The sequence below is a fragment of the Palaemon carinicauda genome, chromosome 22 (assembly GCF_036898095.1).
Source record: "Palaemon carinicauda isolate YSFRI2023 chromosome 22, ASM3689809v2, whole genome shotgun sequence".
NCBI classification, from domain to species: domain Eukaryota; kingdom Metazoa; phylum Arthropoda; class Malacostraca; order Decapoda; family Palaemonidae; genus Palaemon; species Palaemon carinicauda.
In genome coordinates, this window is record NC_090746.1 from 101,253,148 (window position 1) to 101,273,080 (window position 19,933).

A 19,933-nucleotide genomic window follows, 5' to 3' on the forward strand; every position below is an offset into this window, starting at 1 on the left:
TCCTGTTACATTATTAGTCTTCTTACTTTCATCTCTCATCTCTCTTGCCCTGTCTTTCTCTTTTAGCCTGTAATTTATTTCTTTTTCATTTTGATGCATATCTATTTTGCTTCAATTCATATATCTGGCTTCCCTGCTTAGCCTCGCTGATATTTTGAGATTTTCTATCATTGTCTTTGCTGACCTGCTTCTGTCCTTGCTGCTCCTTTTAACACATGTGTACTATTTATCTTTTCTCTTTATTATGAAGCCATATTACACACTCAATTTGTCATCTCATTTTGTTTAGTGTTTCAAATTTAAACTTCTCTCTCCTCTCTGATTCTATTTCCAACTTTCTTATTATAAGAATATTCTTTTTCTTCTTGCTTTCTTCTACCCTGAAATAGGATAGGCTTAAGTCCTTCTCTTGAGTTTATCAATGAACAGGTTTCATTCCTAGGTTTAGTTGCATATCTTTTTCCACCTTCCACTTGCGTCCTTCTTGCTTGCATCAATCACCATAGAACTCATTGTCTTCGCTTGCATCTCTGGTGTTTGTAGTCATTACGTCTGGTAGGTTCTTCCTAAAGTCCGAATGATCTACTCCAGTCTAAGAAATAATAATAGTTAGGCAAAACATAAAATGTTTCTTCTTAAAAAAATGATGATGAAGGCCTCTGCAGCTGAAGGTTAGGGTTTGAGGTAAATGAAAGAAATTAATCTAAATTCCTAATTTTCAATACCAGTTTCAGCATGAATTGGTAAAATTCACTGCGGACATAATAAGTAATGCCAATTGTATTTTGATTCATAAAATATTCCCAAAAAGGTTTAAAGTGTGGATATTACACCACGGCCTTGAACTCTGAAAAATTATTCTAATTATAAATTAGATTCAAAGCAGGCATAGTTGGGAGCAGCAGTGATAAACTCTCTAATCCATACAAGATCCAATACTGATGAGCCTTGGTGATTAATAGGTTGAATAAGCTTCAGGGTCATTTTGGAGGCTTGGATCTTCTGTATCATTATATTTGGAGTCAGTAAAGTCATCCTAGGGTTTGATTTTAGTGTAGATAAAATTGCTTATTGATTAAAATTGAAATTTATGGCAGGATCTACAAGAGAGGGCCAACCTTCTCAAAGATTTGTATAATGTACGTATAGCAAAGAACGAAGTTATCGTATAGTATAAAATTATGATGATAAAAAAAGGAGACTAATGTGGGTCATGGAAACAAAATGCATAGAGGATAAAAATATTACAGTCATAATGTAAACTAAAAATAATTGGATTTTACAATCTAATGTTCACCCATGAAAGAGAAATTGTAATATGCCTTATTTTCTTTGCAGGATATTTGGAAATTAATCTACGTTGAGGAAGATCCTGATAGTTACATGTTTGGATATGACCTACCAAAGTGTCTACAGCTTATCAAAAAATTCTTTAAGCAAAATTTCTTACAGAAATAAGAGAGAAATTAAAGTACCTAAAGGCAGTTCTGTTACTCTTATTTGCAAGTTATAATGGACAATTAGACTAAAGAATTAACTACTACTTTTACTTTTAAGTAGGGTTAGAAATTCACCCCTTGATATTATAAGTAATGATGTAAGATCTATAAATTGGTTAATATGATATTTTTATAAAATACATTTTTAAACATACTTACCCATTGGTTATATAAATTTAGCTTTAGTCTCTGATGTCCCGGCAGAAATTCAAAACTCGTGGCAATCGCAGATTGAGTACCCAGGTGTAACACCTGCACGCCCTTTTGCGAAGGTACTAGAACCATCCCATGAATCCTCAGATTTTCCATGCCCATAAAATGTCTCTAGAGGGGGAGGAGGGAGGGAATTAAATTTATTTAACCACCGGGTAAGTATGTTTAAAAATTTATTTTATTATGAAAATATTTTTAAACACAAGACTTACCCGGTGGTTATATAAATATAGCTGAGTGACACCCTTGGTGGAGGGTCAGAGGGGTCAGAGACAGCCAACATTGTTGGAATTTAATTTAAGAGTTAATAAACTAGCTTAAGGGTTCGTACCTGATAAGGAAGCTGACTTCAATGAATACTTTCCTTATGTCCGCTTTCCTTATGAGATCCAGCGATACACCCAGGGGGCTGAAGACCTCGAGGAGTGTAAAAACCTCTATGTTAACAGGACCTCCTCCAATACAATTGTTCCAGGCGCTCTCAAGGAATAAATTGACCACCTGACTAAAATCAATGATTGTGGAAGACTGTCACAATCTCCACGAACAACCATAAAAATACAAAAGTTCCAAAAGAAGAAAAGGGTATTAGGATTATGGGAACGTAGGTGGATCCTTACCCACTACTGCACTCGCTGCTACGAATGGTGAAGCAGTCCTCATAAAGAGTCTGGACAATTTTCAAAATAATGTGAAGCGAACACAGATTTACTCCTCCAAAAGGTTGTGTCCTTAATGCTTTGCAACAATCTATTCTGCTTGAAGGCCACCGAAGTTGTTACAGCTCTAACTTCATGCATCTTTGCTTTTTAAAAACTTGAGGTCTGCCTCACTGCAATGTGCATGAGCCTCTCTTATTAAGAGCCTGATGAAGAATGAAAGTGCATTCTTCGACATCTGTAACGAGGACTTCTAGACCGAGCACCAAAGAGCTTCCGACTTGCCTCGCAACTCTTCCATACAGTCTAGATAGAACTTCAGGGATCTTACTGGGCACAGGACTCTCCCCAACTCCTCTCCAATCACATCCGAAAGGTTCAGAATCTCAAAAGCCTTGGGCCAAGGTCGTTCGTTCTTGGCGAGAAAGCCTAACTTCAATGAGCAGATAGTTTTGTTATCTCAACAAAACCAAGGTTTTAGCTAAAAACATGAATCCCACTGACTCCGAGTTGTTGCCAGACTGACCAAAAATAGAGTCTTCATCGCGAGGTCCTTAATGAAGCTGAATGCTAGGGCTCAAACCTGTCACTTATAATTGAACTTCAGGTCAATATTCAGATTCCAAGCTGGTGAATCCTGGAGCTGTTGCTTTGATGTTTCAAACGATTTGAGAAGTTTATGTAGGTCTTTAATATTAGAAAGGTCCAAGTTTTTGTGCCATGAATACAGTTGCTAACTTACTCTTGTATCCTTAGATGGTAGAGGATGACAAAATGCGTTTCCTTCGAAGATATAACAGGAAGTCGGTAATCTGAGTTATAGAAGTACTGGACGAGGAAAGAGAGTTGACTCTGCACCACTCTCTAAAAACCTTGTGCTTGGATTAGTAAACCTTGATGGTAGAAGTCCTCCTTGCTCTTGCAAAAGCTCTAGTTGCTTCCTACAAAAACACCTCTAGTTCTTGTGAGTTTTTCGATAATCTGAAGACAGTTAGATGAAGAGCTTGGAGATTTTGATGGTACCTTTCCAAGTGGGGTTGTTTGAGTAGATCTAGTCTTAAATTAAAGACTTCTTGGAGAGTCTACTATCCATTCCAGTACCTCTGTGAACCACTCTCTTAGGGCCAAAAGAAGGCCACTACGAGTCAATCCGTCCTTTCGTGTGACACAAACTTTTGCATCACTTTGTAATGAATTTGAACAGTGGAAATGCCTACATGTCCATGTCACGAGCTGTTTGACGCTCGACGTCGCGTTCTGCTTTACGCTTGATGTCTCGTCCCGTTAGATGCTCGACGTCATGTCTTGCTGGACGCTCGACGTCACGTCCTGTAGGACACGACGTCACGTTAGGCGGACGTTCAACATCACATCTGCTCGAATCCTTGGGTTAAAGTGGCTAAAACACAAAATTTAATGGGGGAGTTGTAAAGACGTTCGTCAACAAGAATCTCTCGAATAGTAGCCTTACGACGCTTGGCGTCCAGGTGTGAAGTTACCCGACGCTCAGGGTCCAGGCCTGCTACTCTCTTGTTGTTTGCCGGTTGATAAACTTGCATGAGCAAAGAGAGAGATTCTGTTGCATAAATTGCAACATATTAAAAATAGGGTCAACCTGTTGTGGTACAGGAGATGTCACTTCTACCACAAGCTCTCTTCCTACACCGTTTAAAGAACATGCAGAGCGTCCAGAGGATGATAACCAGTCTGATGGTGGATGAGGAGCATGAACCGAGGTAATGTTAGGATCAGACAGCTGTCCTGCAACTGGGTGAGTTGGAAGTTTCTTGACAGTTGCCGACATCCTAAAAGGATGTTTGGTAGGAGGGCTTTCTTTGGTAGAATGAAAAAATGCTCAGGACTGCTCCAAAGACTACAACCAGAAGCTTGTGGTGTCATGATAGGACACTGATTGACCGTGTCCACCTTCCTCTTCAAAGGTCTGGAAGCTTGATGCCAGCCTCGTCCAGGCGCTGTGTCAAATGACGAAAAAACTTTTACCTCACCTTTCCTATGATGAAGGTGAGCGTCCTGGGAAGCGTCAAAAGGTATGCTCGAGGAGACGTCTGCTCGGGAGCTAAAGCCTCTTGTTTCCTTTTGTCGTCCGACATTCCTTCTCCCAAGAGGTAGGGAGCTTGGAAGAGGTCTATGGTCGACATTCCTTGAGAGAGGTCTATGGTTAGAACGTTCGACATTCCTTCTCCCAGGGTTTAGGAGCTTGGTTAGAATAACGACAGGTCCTAGCAGACGCACCACCTATTTGAGGGGTGGTGCTTAGGCCGAAACAAAGAGCCCAAAACTGGACAACTTCCTCCTATACACGAACCTTCACGAATTGCTTGAAGTTCGGATGGAGGAGGATGTGGAAGTAAGCATCCTGGAGGTCTAAAGAGACCATCCAGTGGACCTTTCCTACTGCTGTAAGGACTGATTTCGATGTCTCCATGGAGAACTTTGACTTCTGAACAAAGGCGTTGAGAGCAGTTACATCCAGGACCAGACAATAGCCTCCCTCTCCAAAGAGACATTTGATGTTGCATAGCCTGTCCCTTTGGCTCCTCTCTGTACTTGGCAAAGATGTCTATCGGAGTAACTAATAAAGGAGGTTTCATTAGGAAAAAGATTTGCATCCATCCTTTAGTAATAGCATGAACCAAAGGTCTGCTCCTCTCCTCTCCCAGGCTCGCCAGAAGTAGTTAAGTCTGGCTCCTACTGTTGTCTGTGCAGTTTAGAGAAAAGTATGCCGAAACTTTCTTGCTGATTTAGACACCAACCTGTGTCTTTGACCAACTCTTGAGGGAGAAGAGAGGAAGAAAAAAGGGTGGTGCGTACCTCAATTCTCACTTCTGATTCAAAATTATCCTACCTCATTACCTGCATTCCTTAAGAGACTCGGCGATCCACCCAGGGGGCTGTAAAAGTCTCTGTGGGGCTGCCACAAGGTCCTCAACCTTAATGTGGCTAGACCTCCTATCCTGGCATACCTGATAATGAAGCTGGCTTCATAGGTTTTTATGCCTCATTTAACTGCATTCCTTGAGAGACTCAGCGATCCACCCAGGGGGCTGTAAAAGTCTCTGTGGGGCTGCCACAAGGTCCTCGACCTTAAGGTGGCTAGACCTCCACCCTTGCTATTCTGGCATAACTGATAAGAAACTGGCTTCATAGGTTTTTATGCCACATTTACCTGCATTTCTTGAGAGACTCAGCGAGCCACCCAGGGGGCTGTAAAAGTCTCTGTGGGGCTGCCACAAGGTTGTTATCCTGGAATACTTGGATTGTAACCAGTCTCCCATCTTCCTCAAAGCTCTATTAGATGATCGAGACAGCACCATCTTAGTAAACAGAGACTCCTTCGACGCCTTCCTTAGCGAAAACTCTGAAGGCGGAACGAGGAGCAACAGGCACAAAATAAATCTGAAACTCTTCAGAAAAAACTCTCATGAGTTTCTTAAAGTCAACTGAAGGAAGAAGAATCTTAGGAACCTCTCCTAAGAGAATTCCTCTAAAAGATAAATAGGAGAAGAGAGATCTTCAATCCCTTCCTCCTACAAGTCTCTAACCGAGGTAGAGATGTCTTGTTTCCTAGGAGACAACTCCTTAAGGTCCTGAATTCTGGCCTCAATGTCTTTTAGGGGCTTAATTCTCGCCTTCCAACAGACACCAGGAGTAGGTTCAAGCGGGCCTTGGTCTGAGATAATAATATCTTTCCAGTTAATATTTATTTCTGTATCCTTTAATATAGCACCTGGCGTAACAATGTTCCAACGCTAGACGCTCACAGTCATTACGATCGGAACTAAGACGTTCACAATCTCAATGTTTGGCCCAACTGGTGTAACCACGACGTCCGAGTCTTGATGCTCGACGTCACGTCTAACTGCTTGACTCTCGGCGTCACGTCTAACTGCTCGATGCTCAGCGTCATGCTTGACACTCGACGTCAAGTCCAACTGCTGGACTCTTGACGCCATGCAACTGTGCCACGCTCGCAACTGCTTGACGGTCGGCGTCACGTGACTCTTGGAACAACGCCGTTCACGATTTAAACGCTCGTGATCTAGACGCTCGAAGCTATGCTTGACACGCGGCGTCACGTCCAACTGCTTGATGCTCGTTATCACATAACAGCTTGACGCTCGACTTCATGTCTAACTGCTTGACGCTCGACTTTATGTCTAACTGCTTGACGCTCTACTTCATGTCTAACTGCTTGACACTCGACGTCAAGTCCAACTGCTGGATGCTTGACGCTCGGCGCCACGTGACTTTCGGAACAATGACGATCGCGATTAAAAACGCTAGCGATTCAGACGCTCGGAACTATGCCGTTCGCATCTAGAACGTTCGCTCAGCGAACAAAAAAGACAAAGAAGTTGCACTCGGTTACAAACATCGTGTCCAACTCTTACAGCAGCGTTACTGTACTGTAGCTTGCTGTCCAAAGCTATGACGCTCCGCGTTGGATAACACTTTTACCTCGCCTTACCCACGGCGAGGGCGAGCGTTCTGGGAAGCGTCAACAGGAACGCTTGAGGGGACATCTGCTCGAGTGCTAACACCTCTCGTTTCCATTCGCTGATCGACATTCCTTCTCCCAAGGGTTGGAGAGCTTGGAAGAGGTCTAAGGCTAGGATAACGACAGGTTCAAGCCGACGCACCCTCCACTGACTGATAAAATTCACTGCACGATTTAGCACTGAAAATTGCACTTTTTAATACTCTTTCACATAAGACCAAAGGAAAGATATGTAAGCTTTTTACCTTGTAAAAAGAAAGTACATAAAATTAAATATATTAATTAGACCTGCCCGCTGCAAGAGATATTAATCTTCCGCCAAGGGCTTGAATGAGAATTCAATAGGTAATTTGATTAATATTAGAAATACCAATATCGAAAACAAAAATAAATAACGATGCAAAGAAATTTGTGATACTGCATCGATTGTGTGAGAACAATGTAGCGTAACTAACTATACACTAGTTTTATTTGAACTCTGAAAATAGATCAATGATTCTCTAAATAAAGTATACTAATAGGACAAATATATTCTTAAAAATAATATATTCCTTTTATATTATAAGAACTTAAATACTTTGGTTTTTAAGTAAAATGATATTTTTCAATTTAAAATAAATTTTTGAATATACTTACCCGGTGGATATATATGTAGCTAACGTCTCCAACGGTCGACAGATTCCAAAAACTCGCGAGCGATCGCCGTGGTGGTTGCTGGGTGTGAACACCAGCACCAACTGCCAGCAGAATACCGCATATATTTCCCCAGGAATTCAGTTCTTCTCGGTCCGTAATTATATATATCCACCGGGCAAGTATATTCAAAAATTTATTTTAAATTGTAAATATCATTTTTAAATATTTGACTTAGCCGGTGCATATATATGTAACTGATTCACACCCATGGTGGAGGGTAGAGACCAGTATTAAACATTAAAGGAATATAAGCTCAAGAGTTTTTGACAATTATCCAAAAACCAAACTTAAGTATAGGTACCTGATAAGGAAGCTGACTCTGATGATACTCTGCCTCATTAGTCCGCTATCCTTACGAAGCCCAGCGTTCCACTCAGGGTGCTGAAAGACTTTTAGGAGCTGTTATATTTAAGGTGAACACCCCTATAACAGGACCTCATCAATACCCTTGATCTGGGCGCTCTAAGAAACAAGTTTGACCACCCACCAAATCAAAAGATTGCGGAAGACTTCTTAGTCTCCACATACAACCCAAAAATAAGATTAAAAGTTTCAAGAGAAGAAAAAAGGATATTGGGATTAAGGGAATGTAGTGGTAGAACCTTCACCCACTACTGCACTCGCTGCTACGAATGGTCCTAACGTGTAGCAGTCATTCATAAAGAGTCTGGACATTTTTTAAATAATGTGAAGCGAACACAGATCTGCTCCTCCAAAAGGTTGCGTCCATAATGCTTCTAAGGGATCTATTTTGTTTGAACGCTACTGAAGTTGCCACTGCTCTAACTTCATGAGTTTTAACTTGAAGCAATTTTAGATCATTCTCACTTAAATGAGTGAGCCTCTAATTAAAAGTCTAATAAAATAAGACAACGCATTCTTCGACATAGGTAAGGAGGGCTTTTTAACTGAACACCATAAAGCCTCTGAATTACCTCGCAGCAATATGGTTCTATTTGAATAAAATTTAAGAGCTCTAACAGGGCACAGGACTCTCAACTTCGTTCCCAACAATTTCAGATAGACTGGGAAGTTCAAACGATTTAGGCCATGGACGAGATGGTCATTCACCATTTTTGGCTAAAAAACCAAGCTGAAGCGAGCATACTGCTTTGTTAGCGCAGAAGCCAATATTTTTGCTGAAAGCATGTACCTCACTAACTCTCTTTGCGGTAGCCAAGCTCACTAAAAAGAGTTTTGAGTGTAAGATCTTTGAGTGAGATTGAATTCAACGGCTCAAACCCATCAGACATAAGGAACTTAAGGACCACGTCCAAGTTCCAAGCAGGAGTAGAAATCTGACGCTCCTTGGAAGTCTCGAAAGACTTGAGAAGGTCTTGAAGATCTTTATTATTAGACAGATCCAAATTTCTGTCTAAAAACTGAAGCTAACATGCTTCTGTAACCTTTGATGGTAGAGGCAGAAAGGATGCGATCATTTCTAAGATAAAGTAGAAAGTCTGCAATCTGTGCTACAGTGGTACTGGAAGAGGAAATAGAGGAAGACTTGCACCAGTCTCTAAATTCCTCCCATTTAGATTGGTAGATCCTGATGGTAGAGGATCTTCTAGACCTCGCGATCGCTCTAGCTGCCTCCTTCGAAAACCCTCGAGCTCTAGAGAGTCTTTCGATAGTCTGAAGGCAGTTAGACGAAGCGCGGGTAGACTTTGATGAAATATTTTTACATGAGGTTGACGCAGGAGATCCATCCATAACGGTAAACTTCTTGGGATGTCCACCAGCCATAAAAGTACCTCTGTGAACCATTCTCTCGACAGCCAGAGGGGAGCAACCGTCAACCTGGTCCCTTCGTGAGAGGCGAACTTCTGAAGCACCTTGTTTAGGATCTTGAATGGTGGGAAGGCATAGATGTCTAGGTGAGACCAGTCCAGCAGGAAAGCGTCTATGTGGGCCGCCTCTGGATCTGGAACTGGAGAGCAGTAAGTCGGGAGCCTCTTTGTCAGCGAAGTCGCAAACAGGTCTATGGTGGATTGACCCCATGTCATCCATAGCTTCTCGCACACATCCTTGTGTAACGTCCACTCCGTGGAGATGACTTGTCCTCTTCTGCTGAGGCAGTCCGCTAAGACATTCATTTCTCCTTGCACGATTTCGTCAAAAGAGAGATGTTTCTTGCCTTTGACCAAATGAGAAGGTCCCTTGCGGTGACGAAAAGGGAGTGGGAATGAAGTCCCTCCTTGTTTTGAGATGTATGCCAAGGCCGTGGTATTGTCTGCATTCACATCTACCACTTTCTTTTGAACCAGACTCTCGAAACTCTTTAAAGCTAGATGGACTGCCAGAAGTTCTTTGCAGGTCATATGGAGTTTCTTTTGATCTGTGGACCAAAGACCCGAGCATTCCAGATTGTCCAGTGTCGCTCCCCAACCCAATTCTGATGCGTCTGAATACAAAACATGGTTTGGGTTCTTGATCGTAAGAGAAAGACCTTTTCGAAGTCTGATGTTGCTATCCCACAAAGTCAGACATGCCTTGACTGAGTTGGAGATCGGAATAGAAATCGTCTCTAAGCCCTTCTCCTTGTTCCAGTGGTGGTTTAGGTGAAACTGGAGAGGGCGAAGGTCGAGTCTCCCCAGAGAGATAAAACTGTTCCAGCGATGAAAGAGTTCCCACGAGGCTCATCCAAACTCTTACAGAGCAACTGCTTTTCTCTTGCAAGTGACGGACTTTGAGCAGAGCTTGCTCCATTCTTGTGGGAGACGGAAAAGCCCAAAAAACTCGACACTGTATCTCCATCCCCAAATAAAGAATTGTCTGGGATGGAGAAAGTTGCGACTTTTCTACGTTCACTAGGAGACCTAACTCTTTGGTTAGGTCTAATGTCCATTTGAGGTCCTGCAGACAGCGATTTAATGACGACGCCCTGAGTAACCAGTCGTCCAAACAAAGGAAAGCTCTGATCCCTGACAAATGTAGAAAGCTCGCTACATTTCGCATGAGCCTTGTAAAAACAAGAGGAGCAGGGCTGAGGCCGAAGCACAGTGCTCGGAACTGATACACTACTTTCCCGTACACAAACCTCAGATATTGTTGAAAGTTTGGGTGAATCGGAATGTGGAAGTATGCATCCTGAAGGTCGAGAGAGACCATCCTGTTGCCTTCCCTTACCGCTGCTAAAACAGATTTGGTAGTCTCCATCGTGAATTTTGTCTTTACAATAAACACATTGAGAGCACTTAACATCTAGCACTGGCCTCCAGCCTCCTGTGTTCTTCGGAACCAGGAAGAAACGGTTGTAAAAGCCTAGGGATTGAAGGTCCGAGACTTTCACCACCGCCCCCTTTTCTAACAAAAGAGACACTTGATGTAGCAAAGCCTGTCTCTGTCTCATCTCGATACCTGGGAGAGAGGTCTATCAGAAAATTTCCTAGAGGAGGTCTCCGTACAAAAGGGATTTTGTAACCCTCCTTCAGTAACAGAACTGACTCTCGGTCTGCTCCCCTTCTCTCCCTGGCCTGCCAGAATCAGTATGGCACTTACCGCTGTCTGAAGCCGTGGGCAGTCAGACTCTGCCACGGGAGGATCTGGATCCTCTTCTCTTACCTTGTTTGTTATCCGGATGAGAGGTTCCCCTGCTGGGGGCTCTGCCACGAAAGGGAGGAATAAATCTAGTAGCTGGCGTATCAAACTTGGGTTTGTTGGCATAAGAAGAAGGTAAAACCTTGCGCGCTGTCTTGGCCAATAAATCGTGCGTGTCCTTCAGTGCAAGAGACGACGCAACATCTTTAAAAAGATGTTGAGGGGACAGAGTACTCGACAAAGGAGCAAAAAGAAGCTCTGACTTCTGACAAGGGGTAACCCCTACAGAAAGGAAAGAACACAAGGTTTCTCTTTTCTTAAGTACTCCTGCAGTGAACGTAGCTGCCAGTTCATTGGAGCCATCCCTTATGGCCTTGTCCATGCATGACATTATTTGTACAGCAATATCATTGTCCGATGGAGAGACCTTCTTACTTAAGACTCCCAGGGACCAATCCAAAAAATTAAACACCTCGAACGCACGAAAACCTCGTTTCAGGAGATGATCCAGTTCTGAGGTAGACCAGAAAATCTTCGAGCGTCTCATGGCTAAACAACGAGGAGAGTCTACTAGGCTTGAGAAGTCTCCCTGGGCAGAGGCAGGAACTCCCAAGCCGAGAACTTCTCCCGTTTCATACCAGACGCTCAAGCTAGAGGCCAATTTAGGAGGAAAAGCAAAGGAAAACTTTCCTAAACTTCTCCTGGTTTCCAACCAGTCTCCCAGTAAGCGCATGGCTCTCTTGGAAGAGCGAGAGAGAACTAACTTCGTAAACGAAGGAGTCGAAGAAGTCATGCCTAGAGTAAATTCAGACGGCAGCGAACGTGGAGCAGCCGTTACAAAATGAGTAGGAAAAATTTCCCTAAAGATGTTCATAATCTTTTTAAAGTCAAGGGATTGTTGGACAACCCTAGCCCTAGGTTCCTCCTCTTCTGAATGAATCCCCAAAGGTACATTAGAGGAAAGGGGATCATCAACTTCTTCTTCAGAAGGCACATCATCTGATAAAGCTAAAGTCTTGCGAGAAGGAGACTATTCAGAATGACGTGAAGGTAAAGCCTGACAGGCTACATCAACTAAAATATGAGCAGAAGTTAAAGTTGGAGGGTCGACATCACGTCGTGACTGCAGAGAATGTTGTTCTACTACACGTCGAGACTGAAGTGACTGACGTTCATCGTCACGTAGAAACAGCGGTGACTGCTGTTCGATGTTAAATCGAGACTGCGGTGACTGACGTTCGATGTCACGTCGGGTCTGCGGTGTCGGCCGCTCAACGTCACGTCGGGTCCGCGGCGACGGCAGCTCAACGTCACGTTGTGACTGCGGTGGCTGACGTTCAAAGTCTCGGTGGGACTGCCCAGACTGCTGATCAAAATAACGACTCGACTAAACTTTCTGCCGGTTAACGTCACATCGATTTTATGCTCTGCATCACGTTTAACAGCAAAGCTGACACTAGGGATAACGTTGGAGTGACGAGACAAATCTCATTTAGAGGGTTGAAGACCTGATTTAGAGGGTTGAAGACCTGAATCACGTTTGCCAGAACCGTGACGTACAGCAAGCAAAGGATCCTTTCGCACAGGAACAGGATCGTAAGCTTTCATTAAAGAAGGAAGCTTTAACTACATATTTTGCATAACACTTAACTTCCGGTCAACCGCACTCGAAATAGATCGTGACGTCGGTAACGTCTGTTCATGAATGTCATCGCTATGAACGGAACTCTCAAAATCAACATCACGTCTGGAACGACCAGAAAGCAAAATGGGATCGTGACTCTTAGAATAGGCCTCCGGGGCCACAAAACTAGACGATAAAAGAGATCGCTTAATAGGAGAGTTATCCTCCGATGAGAGAATACGGTCGGGGCTGTCCCAATGACTACAGCCAGGACGTTGATCTTGTTCTGAAGGAACTAATTTACACTTCAACGGTCTCGAAACCTTATGCCAAGATTTTTTAAGAAACGAAGTCATCATAAGACGAAGAGAACTTCGTCTCTCCTGTCTTATGGTAAGGACGTGCTTGAGGAGCAACGTCTGATAACTTTGAGGGAACGTCTGTTTGTTGGTTAAAGCCTCTCGCTCCCTTTGGTCTTATGACATTCCTTCTCCCAGGGGTTGGGGAGCCTGAAAGAGGTCTCGGACTGGGTAAGCGACAAGCATGAAGAGACGAATCCTCCGGAAAAACACTTAACACATTTGTTGCACTTTTCACTTTAACACTTTCATCCTTCAAAATCTTTACGTCGGACATACGTTGATTTCTGTCCGAGGCCAGCGATTCGACCTTCTCACCCAATGCCTGAATAGCCTTTAACATATCTCTAAGAGAAGGTTCATTAGTGCCAGTAAGGGGTTCTGAAACTACCACTATAGGGGGAGGAAAAGGTTCAGGGTTATGGGAAGAGGAAAATTCTTGCGATCAAGAAGAGCTTCTTCTAACCCTATCTCTTTCGAGTTTTCAAGTATACTGTATTTCTCATAAGCCAACCAATCGAATTCAGACGAAACAACACATTCCTCACATCGATCCCCTAATTGACAAGTTTTGCCTCGGCAATTAATACAAATAGAATGAGGATCGATGGAAGCTTTAGGAAGACGTTTATTACCGTCTTTAGAACATTTACGATAGACAGGAGAAGGGTCAGCCATTATGAAAATTTCAAAGAGTCCAAAAAATAAGCCAAGTTCAGCAACAGAAAATCAAAAAAGTTATTCAAGAGTTTTATCGAAGATAATCCAACACGGCGAAAGCCATACAACCATGTAAAAGTACTTCACCAATCAGTTGAAAACTTTGAGGTTGCGAGTGGAACCAATGTTGTCATTCCAACCGACAGAGAAGAACTGAATTCCTGGGGAAAGATATGCGGTATCCTGCCGGCAGTTGGCGCTGGTGTTCACAACCAGCAACCACCACGGCGATCGCTCGCGAGTTTTTGGAATCTGTCGACTGTCGTAGACATTAGCTACATATATATCCACCGGGTAAGTTAAATATCTAAAAATTTTACTTTTCATAAATAACGATACAAAGAAATTTGTAATACTATATCTATTGACTGGGAACTGAGTAGCATAACTTTAACTGTACGGTACGCTAGTTTATTTAAACTCTGAAAATAGATCGATGATTATCTAAATAAAGAACACTAATAGGACAAATATATTCTTTAAAATATATTCCTTTTATATTATAAAACCTTAACTACTTTTAGTTTGTGAGTAGAGTTTTACTTTCAATTCTCTGCATCGAAAAAGAAATGAAAATGCAAGTCATACTACTGTATGTAGTAAATACGTAGCTTACGTCATAGTGTTTTCCTTCCGCCATTGTTTTCAAGAATAGGTTCGTTAGTTTTACAGTAGGTTGAAAAAACTTCTAATCCTACCTTTTAAGCTATGAACATTGCGATCAAATACCAAAGAAAATCAAAATAAGCGAATGCCAATAACCAATTTAGTAGAACATTACCAAGATAACTGCCAAAATTCAGGTTAATAACGAGTGAATATCCAACGATGTTGCCGGCGTGAGCGGCAGAGAAAATCTGAGGATTCACGGGATGGTTCTAGTAACTTCGTCAGAGGGCGTGCAGGTCTTACACCTGGCTACTCAATCTGCGATTGCCGCGAGTTTTGAATTTTTGCCGGGACATCAGAGACTAAAGCTAAATTTATATAACCACCGGGTAAGTCTTGTTTAAAATAGTAAAGTACTGTAATTGAATGTACAGTATATGAAACATGCATTTTATTAATATTATTTACTAATGTGAAAGATTTTAAATATTTACGATGTTGATTTATGATTGTTTAATGAATTTTAACTTACCTACCCCTTGTTACATAGGAATTGTTCCTAACTAATACTAAAAATGTACATATGTACAACTTGACTTCTTGTTTACATTGGAATTGTTCTTATTCCTTATCTAATAATAAAACTGATAAATTTTTCAGATATCATTCACCTTTTAATACAATATTAATTAGGAACCACGTGTATGTCTGGATGGTAAACTAGTCCTGACACCAATGTAATCTTACTAGGGATATAATGATAGTTAACTTATAGGAGAGAAATAACTTGGAATAAGTTATAAGTTGGTGTATGTATAATCAGATGAATGAAGCAACAAAATGGCACCGGCAAGTAAGCACTTTGAAGTAACAATAATAGTGAATGTACTGCCGAAACAAGTACAGCAATCAATAACTAATAAGCAAGGCATAGGCAATCGATATTTGGCAAAAGGAAAGGGTGCTAGGAATGTATGGTGATCCTAACTAGCACGAACAGCAATACCGGCCGAACCAATGAACCGCCAAAGATAAGCAACCACCCAATTAAGGAATGCTGGAAACATAATGAATGGAATATATCACGTAAGACACAAAGGAAAGAAACAACCTAAACACTGATACAGTACTTAATAAAGTGTTTGAAAGCACAGGAGGCACTTACCTCTTATCTATGTACGCTTTGGATGGTCGACTACGAATGAATGGAGGTGGAGGGTTTTTTGTGATGTAGGTACATCGGCGATATCTGGTACGATGGTTCTGAATTAGAACACCTTACAGGTCATTCGTAGCAGACGACGTTCATTTTCCGAGGTGCTGTGACAAGTTCAAATATGCCTGAACTTACAGGTCTCCAATATACTCGAGGGAGTTTGGCTTTGCATGCTGATACAGTACACTCGTCCTAGAGCAGGGGAACAATATTTCTTTAGTAATCAGGTCGGATTGGGATTTCCTGTTCTATCCATTAATATGAATGTCCTTAGACTACACAACACTAACCCCAAAAATGTCTGTACATTAAAGTTAAAAATACAAAATTTCTCAATTTATATGGCAAAATATGGTCATGGTGATGTTATATAAAAATATTGTAAATCTACAACTACAAAATGTTTAGGGATAAACTAATGGATTACTATACAGTACTTGGCTTCCCCTGAAGGATCTGGCTGACTTGGTCCTTCCTCCAGGGCTGCCCATGCTTGGGTCACGGATGCGCCAAGTACCACTCATGAATGTTGCACCACTTGGTCAGTGTACCCAACACCACTTGTGACTCCATTTAGGGTTAGCCGGGTTATCAAATACTACTCTGATGCATTTAAGCTTTTGTTCAACTGTAATAAAAATAATTTAAATAAAAACACATTATACCTCTTCCAGAATGGGGGATACTACCTCTTGACTTAAAAGCAATCATACTAAGGGAGATAGATATACACAACAAAAAAATTCCCTAGATCAGAGCATCAAACCACATCCCCGGCTACAGTCCATAGACCCAAGCTCATAAAACGGATTTTAAGCTTAGCGAAAAATCTATTTTTGGGTGAGGTAGTCATGTCGTCCTGATGGAAGTACCTTTAAAGGTAGCTTCCTAGGTATATTTGACTACAGTGATATATCCCAGAGAATTTACCAAAGGTATCCAGAATTCTGACTCCTGGAGCGCATATTCCTTAAAATTTTAAAAGGGATATCGTGTAATATCAGAGGACGTATTCTTGACACGTCTCATGGCTATCTACACCCCAATAGCGATTTTGCTTCGAGGGGAAAGAGTGGCAAGAATCAGGAGTCGTTAATGAGACAACGCTCTCGACTCCCCTTCTGTACTGTAAATAGTGCACCAGATCGCCACCGCGAGGCGCCACCAAATCATTCTTTGTAGCTTTGTAGGTGTTGCAGAAACAGTACCATAGGGAGGGATTCATTATCCTTTTGTCAAAAAGAGGGTGGGTCCATCAGGACAACATGGCTACCTTAGCCAAAAATAGATTTTTCGCTTCGCTCAAAATCCGTTTTTTGGACTCAGGCCATGTCATCATGATGGAAGTTTACCAGAGCATTAATGTATCTGAGGATTTTCAATAGTGCCTTTCATCTCGAGATAAAACTTTCCTTTTGGCCTTCTAGACCTAGAGACACTTGATGTTACCGTTATACATCAACCAGTTGATCATGAAGTATTTCAGTGCTTCCTGCCCCCTACAGGGAAGAGTCTGGGTAGACTCGAGGAAAAAACCCGAGGATTGTGAGTTCAAGGAAACAATCTAGCAAACAGTTTGTATATTAGTGTCATCATATACGTAAAGCATAATCTGTACTTGGATGGTATTGATCTGTGCAGGTTACTGTACCTCCCGGGTCTGTTATTAAAGAGACTGACAGGTTTATATACGTGTAGGAAACCTTAAACAGTAAAATAAACAGTCTAGTACAATAAATTCTTACCTGTTTGCTTGGAACAATAGGAATCTTGGTTCCGATATTTTCCTAAATATCAAAGGAATCGAAGATGCTCAGACTTATACATAAAATGGAATATTTGGAGCGAAAGAGATGCATAGATTCGTTCTATTGTTTATTACAATAAAATTTAGAAATCATAGATGTAATCAATTACATATTACACTGAACAATTCTGTATAGAGGCATAAACAGTAATAACAGAAAATAAAATCAGTTTCCTGAAAAGAAACACCAGCCACTTTAAGGGAAATACTGTATAAGAATTTCACTAAGCATATAGGTATGCCTGGCACTTGTGTTAGTCCGTTATGCTTAAAGTCACCCGTGTGAATAGAACAGTCTATAGTGTCATCACTAAACACAAAACCCAACATGATATGACTTGAAAGTTTATCATGTACACCCTTCACTATAAGTCCCAAATAGTGCACTGTTCTTTGCAGTAATCAAGCAGCAGGTTTTATTACACTGTCCGCCGCCACCACATGAAATTTAATTTCTTGTAATTGCTTCGCGTTGCTTGAAGAAAACTCTGGAAGACTTCCATCCAGTATAAGCACGAAGGCTTTCAAAAGACCTCGTCTGAAAGAAATTCAGAGACGAGGCAACTTTTCTCGGATCATGACCTGCATGTGTACTGTCTGGATCCGCTCTGCGTATAAAGTAGGCGATTTTCGCCCTTATCTGTTTCAAGGATAACGTTGAACCGGAAGTCTCTCCCCTGAAAAGCTGACCTCCCGTAAAGTCTGAAGTTCTACGAAGATAGACCTTTAGGCATTCCACTGGGCAGAGGGATGCTTCTTCCTTCAGAGGGCAGATTCTCCAGGGACCCAATCTCTTAGTGGGCAGCTCGTTCTTGGCGAGAAACGTTGGGTCCGGAAAGAGGTTCAGTTCTCCGTTGTCTGTGAACTGAATGTGGCCATCATCCCTCGAGAGGGCCACTATTTTTCTAACTCTGGCTCCTGAGGCTAGTGCAAATAAGAATACAGTATCACCCTTTGAGTCAAGTCTTTCAGCGAGCAATCCTCATTGTTCAGGGTTGATGCTAAGTGAAGAACCTTATCCAAAGACCATGAAATGGGCTTAGGAGGAGCTGCGGGCTGAAGTTTAGCGCAGGCTTTAGGAATCTTGTTGAAGATCTCATTGGAAAAGTCTACCTGGAAGGCGTAAAGCATTGGTCTGGCTAGGGCAGATTTACATGTAGTAATCGTATTGGCTGCTAAACCTTGTTCATGAAGATAGATGAAGAAGGACAAATAGAAATCTGTAGAAATCTCCTTAGGTTTCTTCGCCTTGACAAAGGCCACCCACTTCTTCCAGGAAGACTCTTATTGTCTTCTTGTTGACTTTGACTTGTATTCTTAGAAGAAGTTAATACTGTCCCTAGAAATCCCGAACCGTTTCTGGACTGCTAAGGCGAGAAAATCTTGAGATGAAGGTTCTGGGTTTTCGCTGATGAAGCTGACAGTCAATTTCTGCACTTGCTGAGTCAGAACTGGGTCCGGCAAAGGGATCAGCTTCAGGCGTAGTTCCATTACTAGAGGGAACCAAATGCTGTTGGGCCACTTGTGGGCCACTATTGCTGCTGTCCCTCGAAAGGCTCTCAGTTTGTCGAGGACTTTCAGCAGAAGGTTGGTTGGAGGGAATAGGTAGATCTTGGACCATCTGTTCCAATCTATGGACATTGCATCCATTGCTTCCGCTAGACGATCCTCGTACAAGGCTATGTACCGGGGTAGCTTCTTGTTGTCGCTCGTTGCGAAGAGGTCTATTTGCAGTCCTGAGACTTAGCGTAAGATGAAGGAGAATGATCTTGCGTCTAGGGACCATTCCGACTATCGGTTTGGTCCTGGATAAAGCGTTTGCTGTCACATTGCGGAACCCTTGAAGGTGGACTGCTGACTAGTGCCATCTTTTCTTCTCCGCTAGGCGGAGGATGGCTAGTATCATTTGGTTTACGTGAGGCGATCTCGAGCCCTGTCAGTTTAGGCATCTCATTATGACTTTGCTGTCTAGAACCAGACGGATGTGGATTGAGCAGCGGAGTTTCAGTTTCTTCAGAGAAAGAAAAACTGCCATGGCTTCCAGGAAATTGATGTGGAAGGTTTTGAAGAGGGGAGACCAGGTTCCTTGGACTTTCCGATGATGAGAGTGACCTCCCCACCCTTCTTTCGAGGCATCCGTGTGAACGGTGACTGACAGTGGAGGCGGTTGTAACCTTGCTCCTTAGGTTCTTGGCCTCCGACAATGGCTTGAGTAGTGATCGCAGACGATTTGGTATCGGTCTTTGTAGATCTCTTCGAGCGTTTGATGCGTATTTTCTCCAAACTCCTGATGCATCTTTTAATTGTGCTCTCAATACTGGATCTGTCACTGAGGCGAACTGGAGGGACCCCAACACTCTCTCCTGTTGCCTTCTTGATATCCTTGCGGACCGAAGAAGACTTTTGACAGATCCTGCTATCTCTTTCTTTTTCTTTGATGGAATGGAAAGGCAGTGTGACAGCAAGTTCCAG

General features: G+C 42.2%; 1 protein-coding gene and 1 long non-coding RNA gene across 7 annotated transcripts in view; one reads left to right on the top strand and one right to left on the bottom strand.

The window, feature by feature from the left end:
• The window catches only part of LOC137616657 (uncharacterized), a 66,918-nt gene extending 65,261 nt beyond the window's left edge, over positions 1-1,657 (top strand). For all 6 annotated transcript variants that reach the window (XM_068346583.1, XM_068346587.1, XM_068346585.1 and 3 more), the window contains exon 15: positions 1,339-1,657. In XM_068346583.1, the coding sequence (XP_068202684.1) occupies positions 1,339-1,458 (120 nt within the window). In that variant the 3' untranslated portion in view covers positions 1,459-1,657. The remainder of the gene's footprint in view (positions 1-1,338) is intronic.
• Positions 1-19,933, bottom strand: part of LOC137616659 (uncharacterized) — a 115,641-nt gene that overhangs the window by 16,158 nt on the left and 79,550 nt on the right. The window contains exons 2-3 of the long non-coding RNA XR_011039465.1: positions 16,092-16,282; positions 15,604-15,846 (exon numbers count right to left, since the gene is read on the bottom strand). This is a non-coding gene — a long non-coding RNA (uncharacterized lncRNA). The remainder of the gene's footprint in view (positions 1-15,603; positions 15,847-16,091; positions 16,283-19,933) is intronic.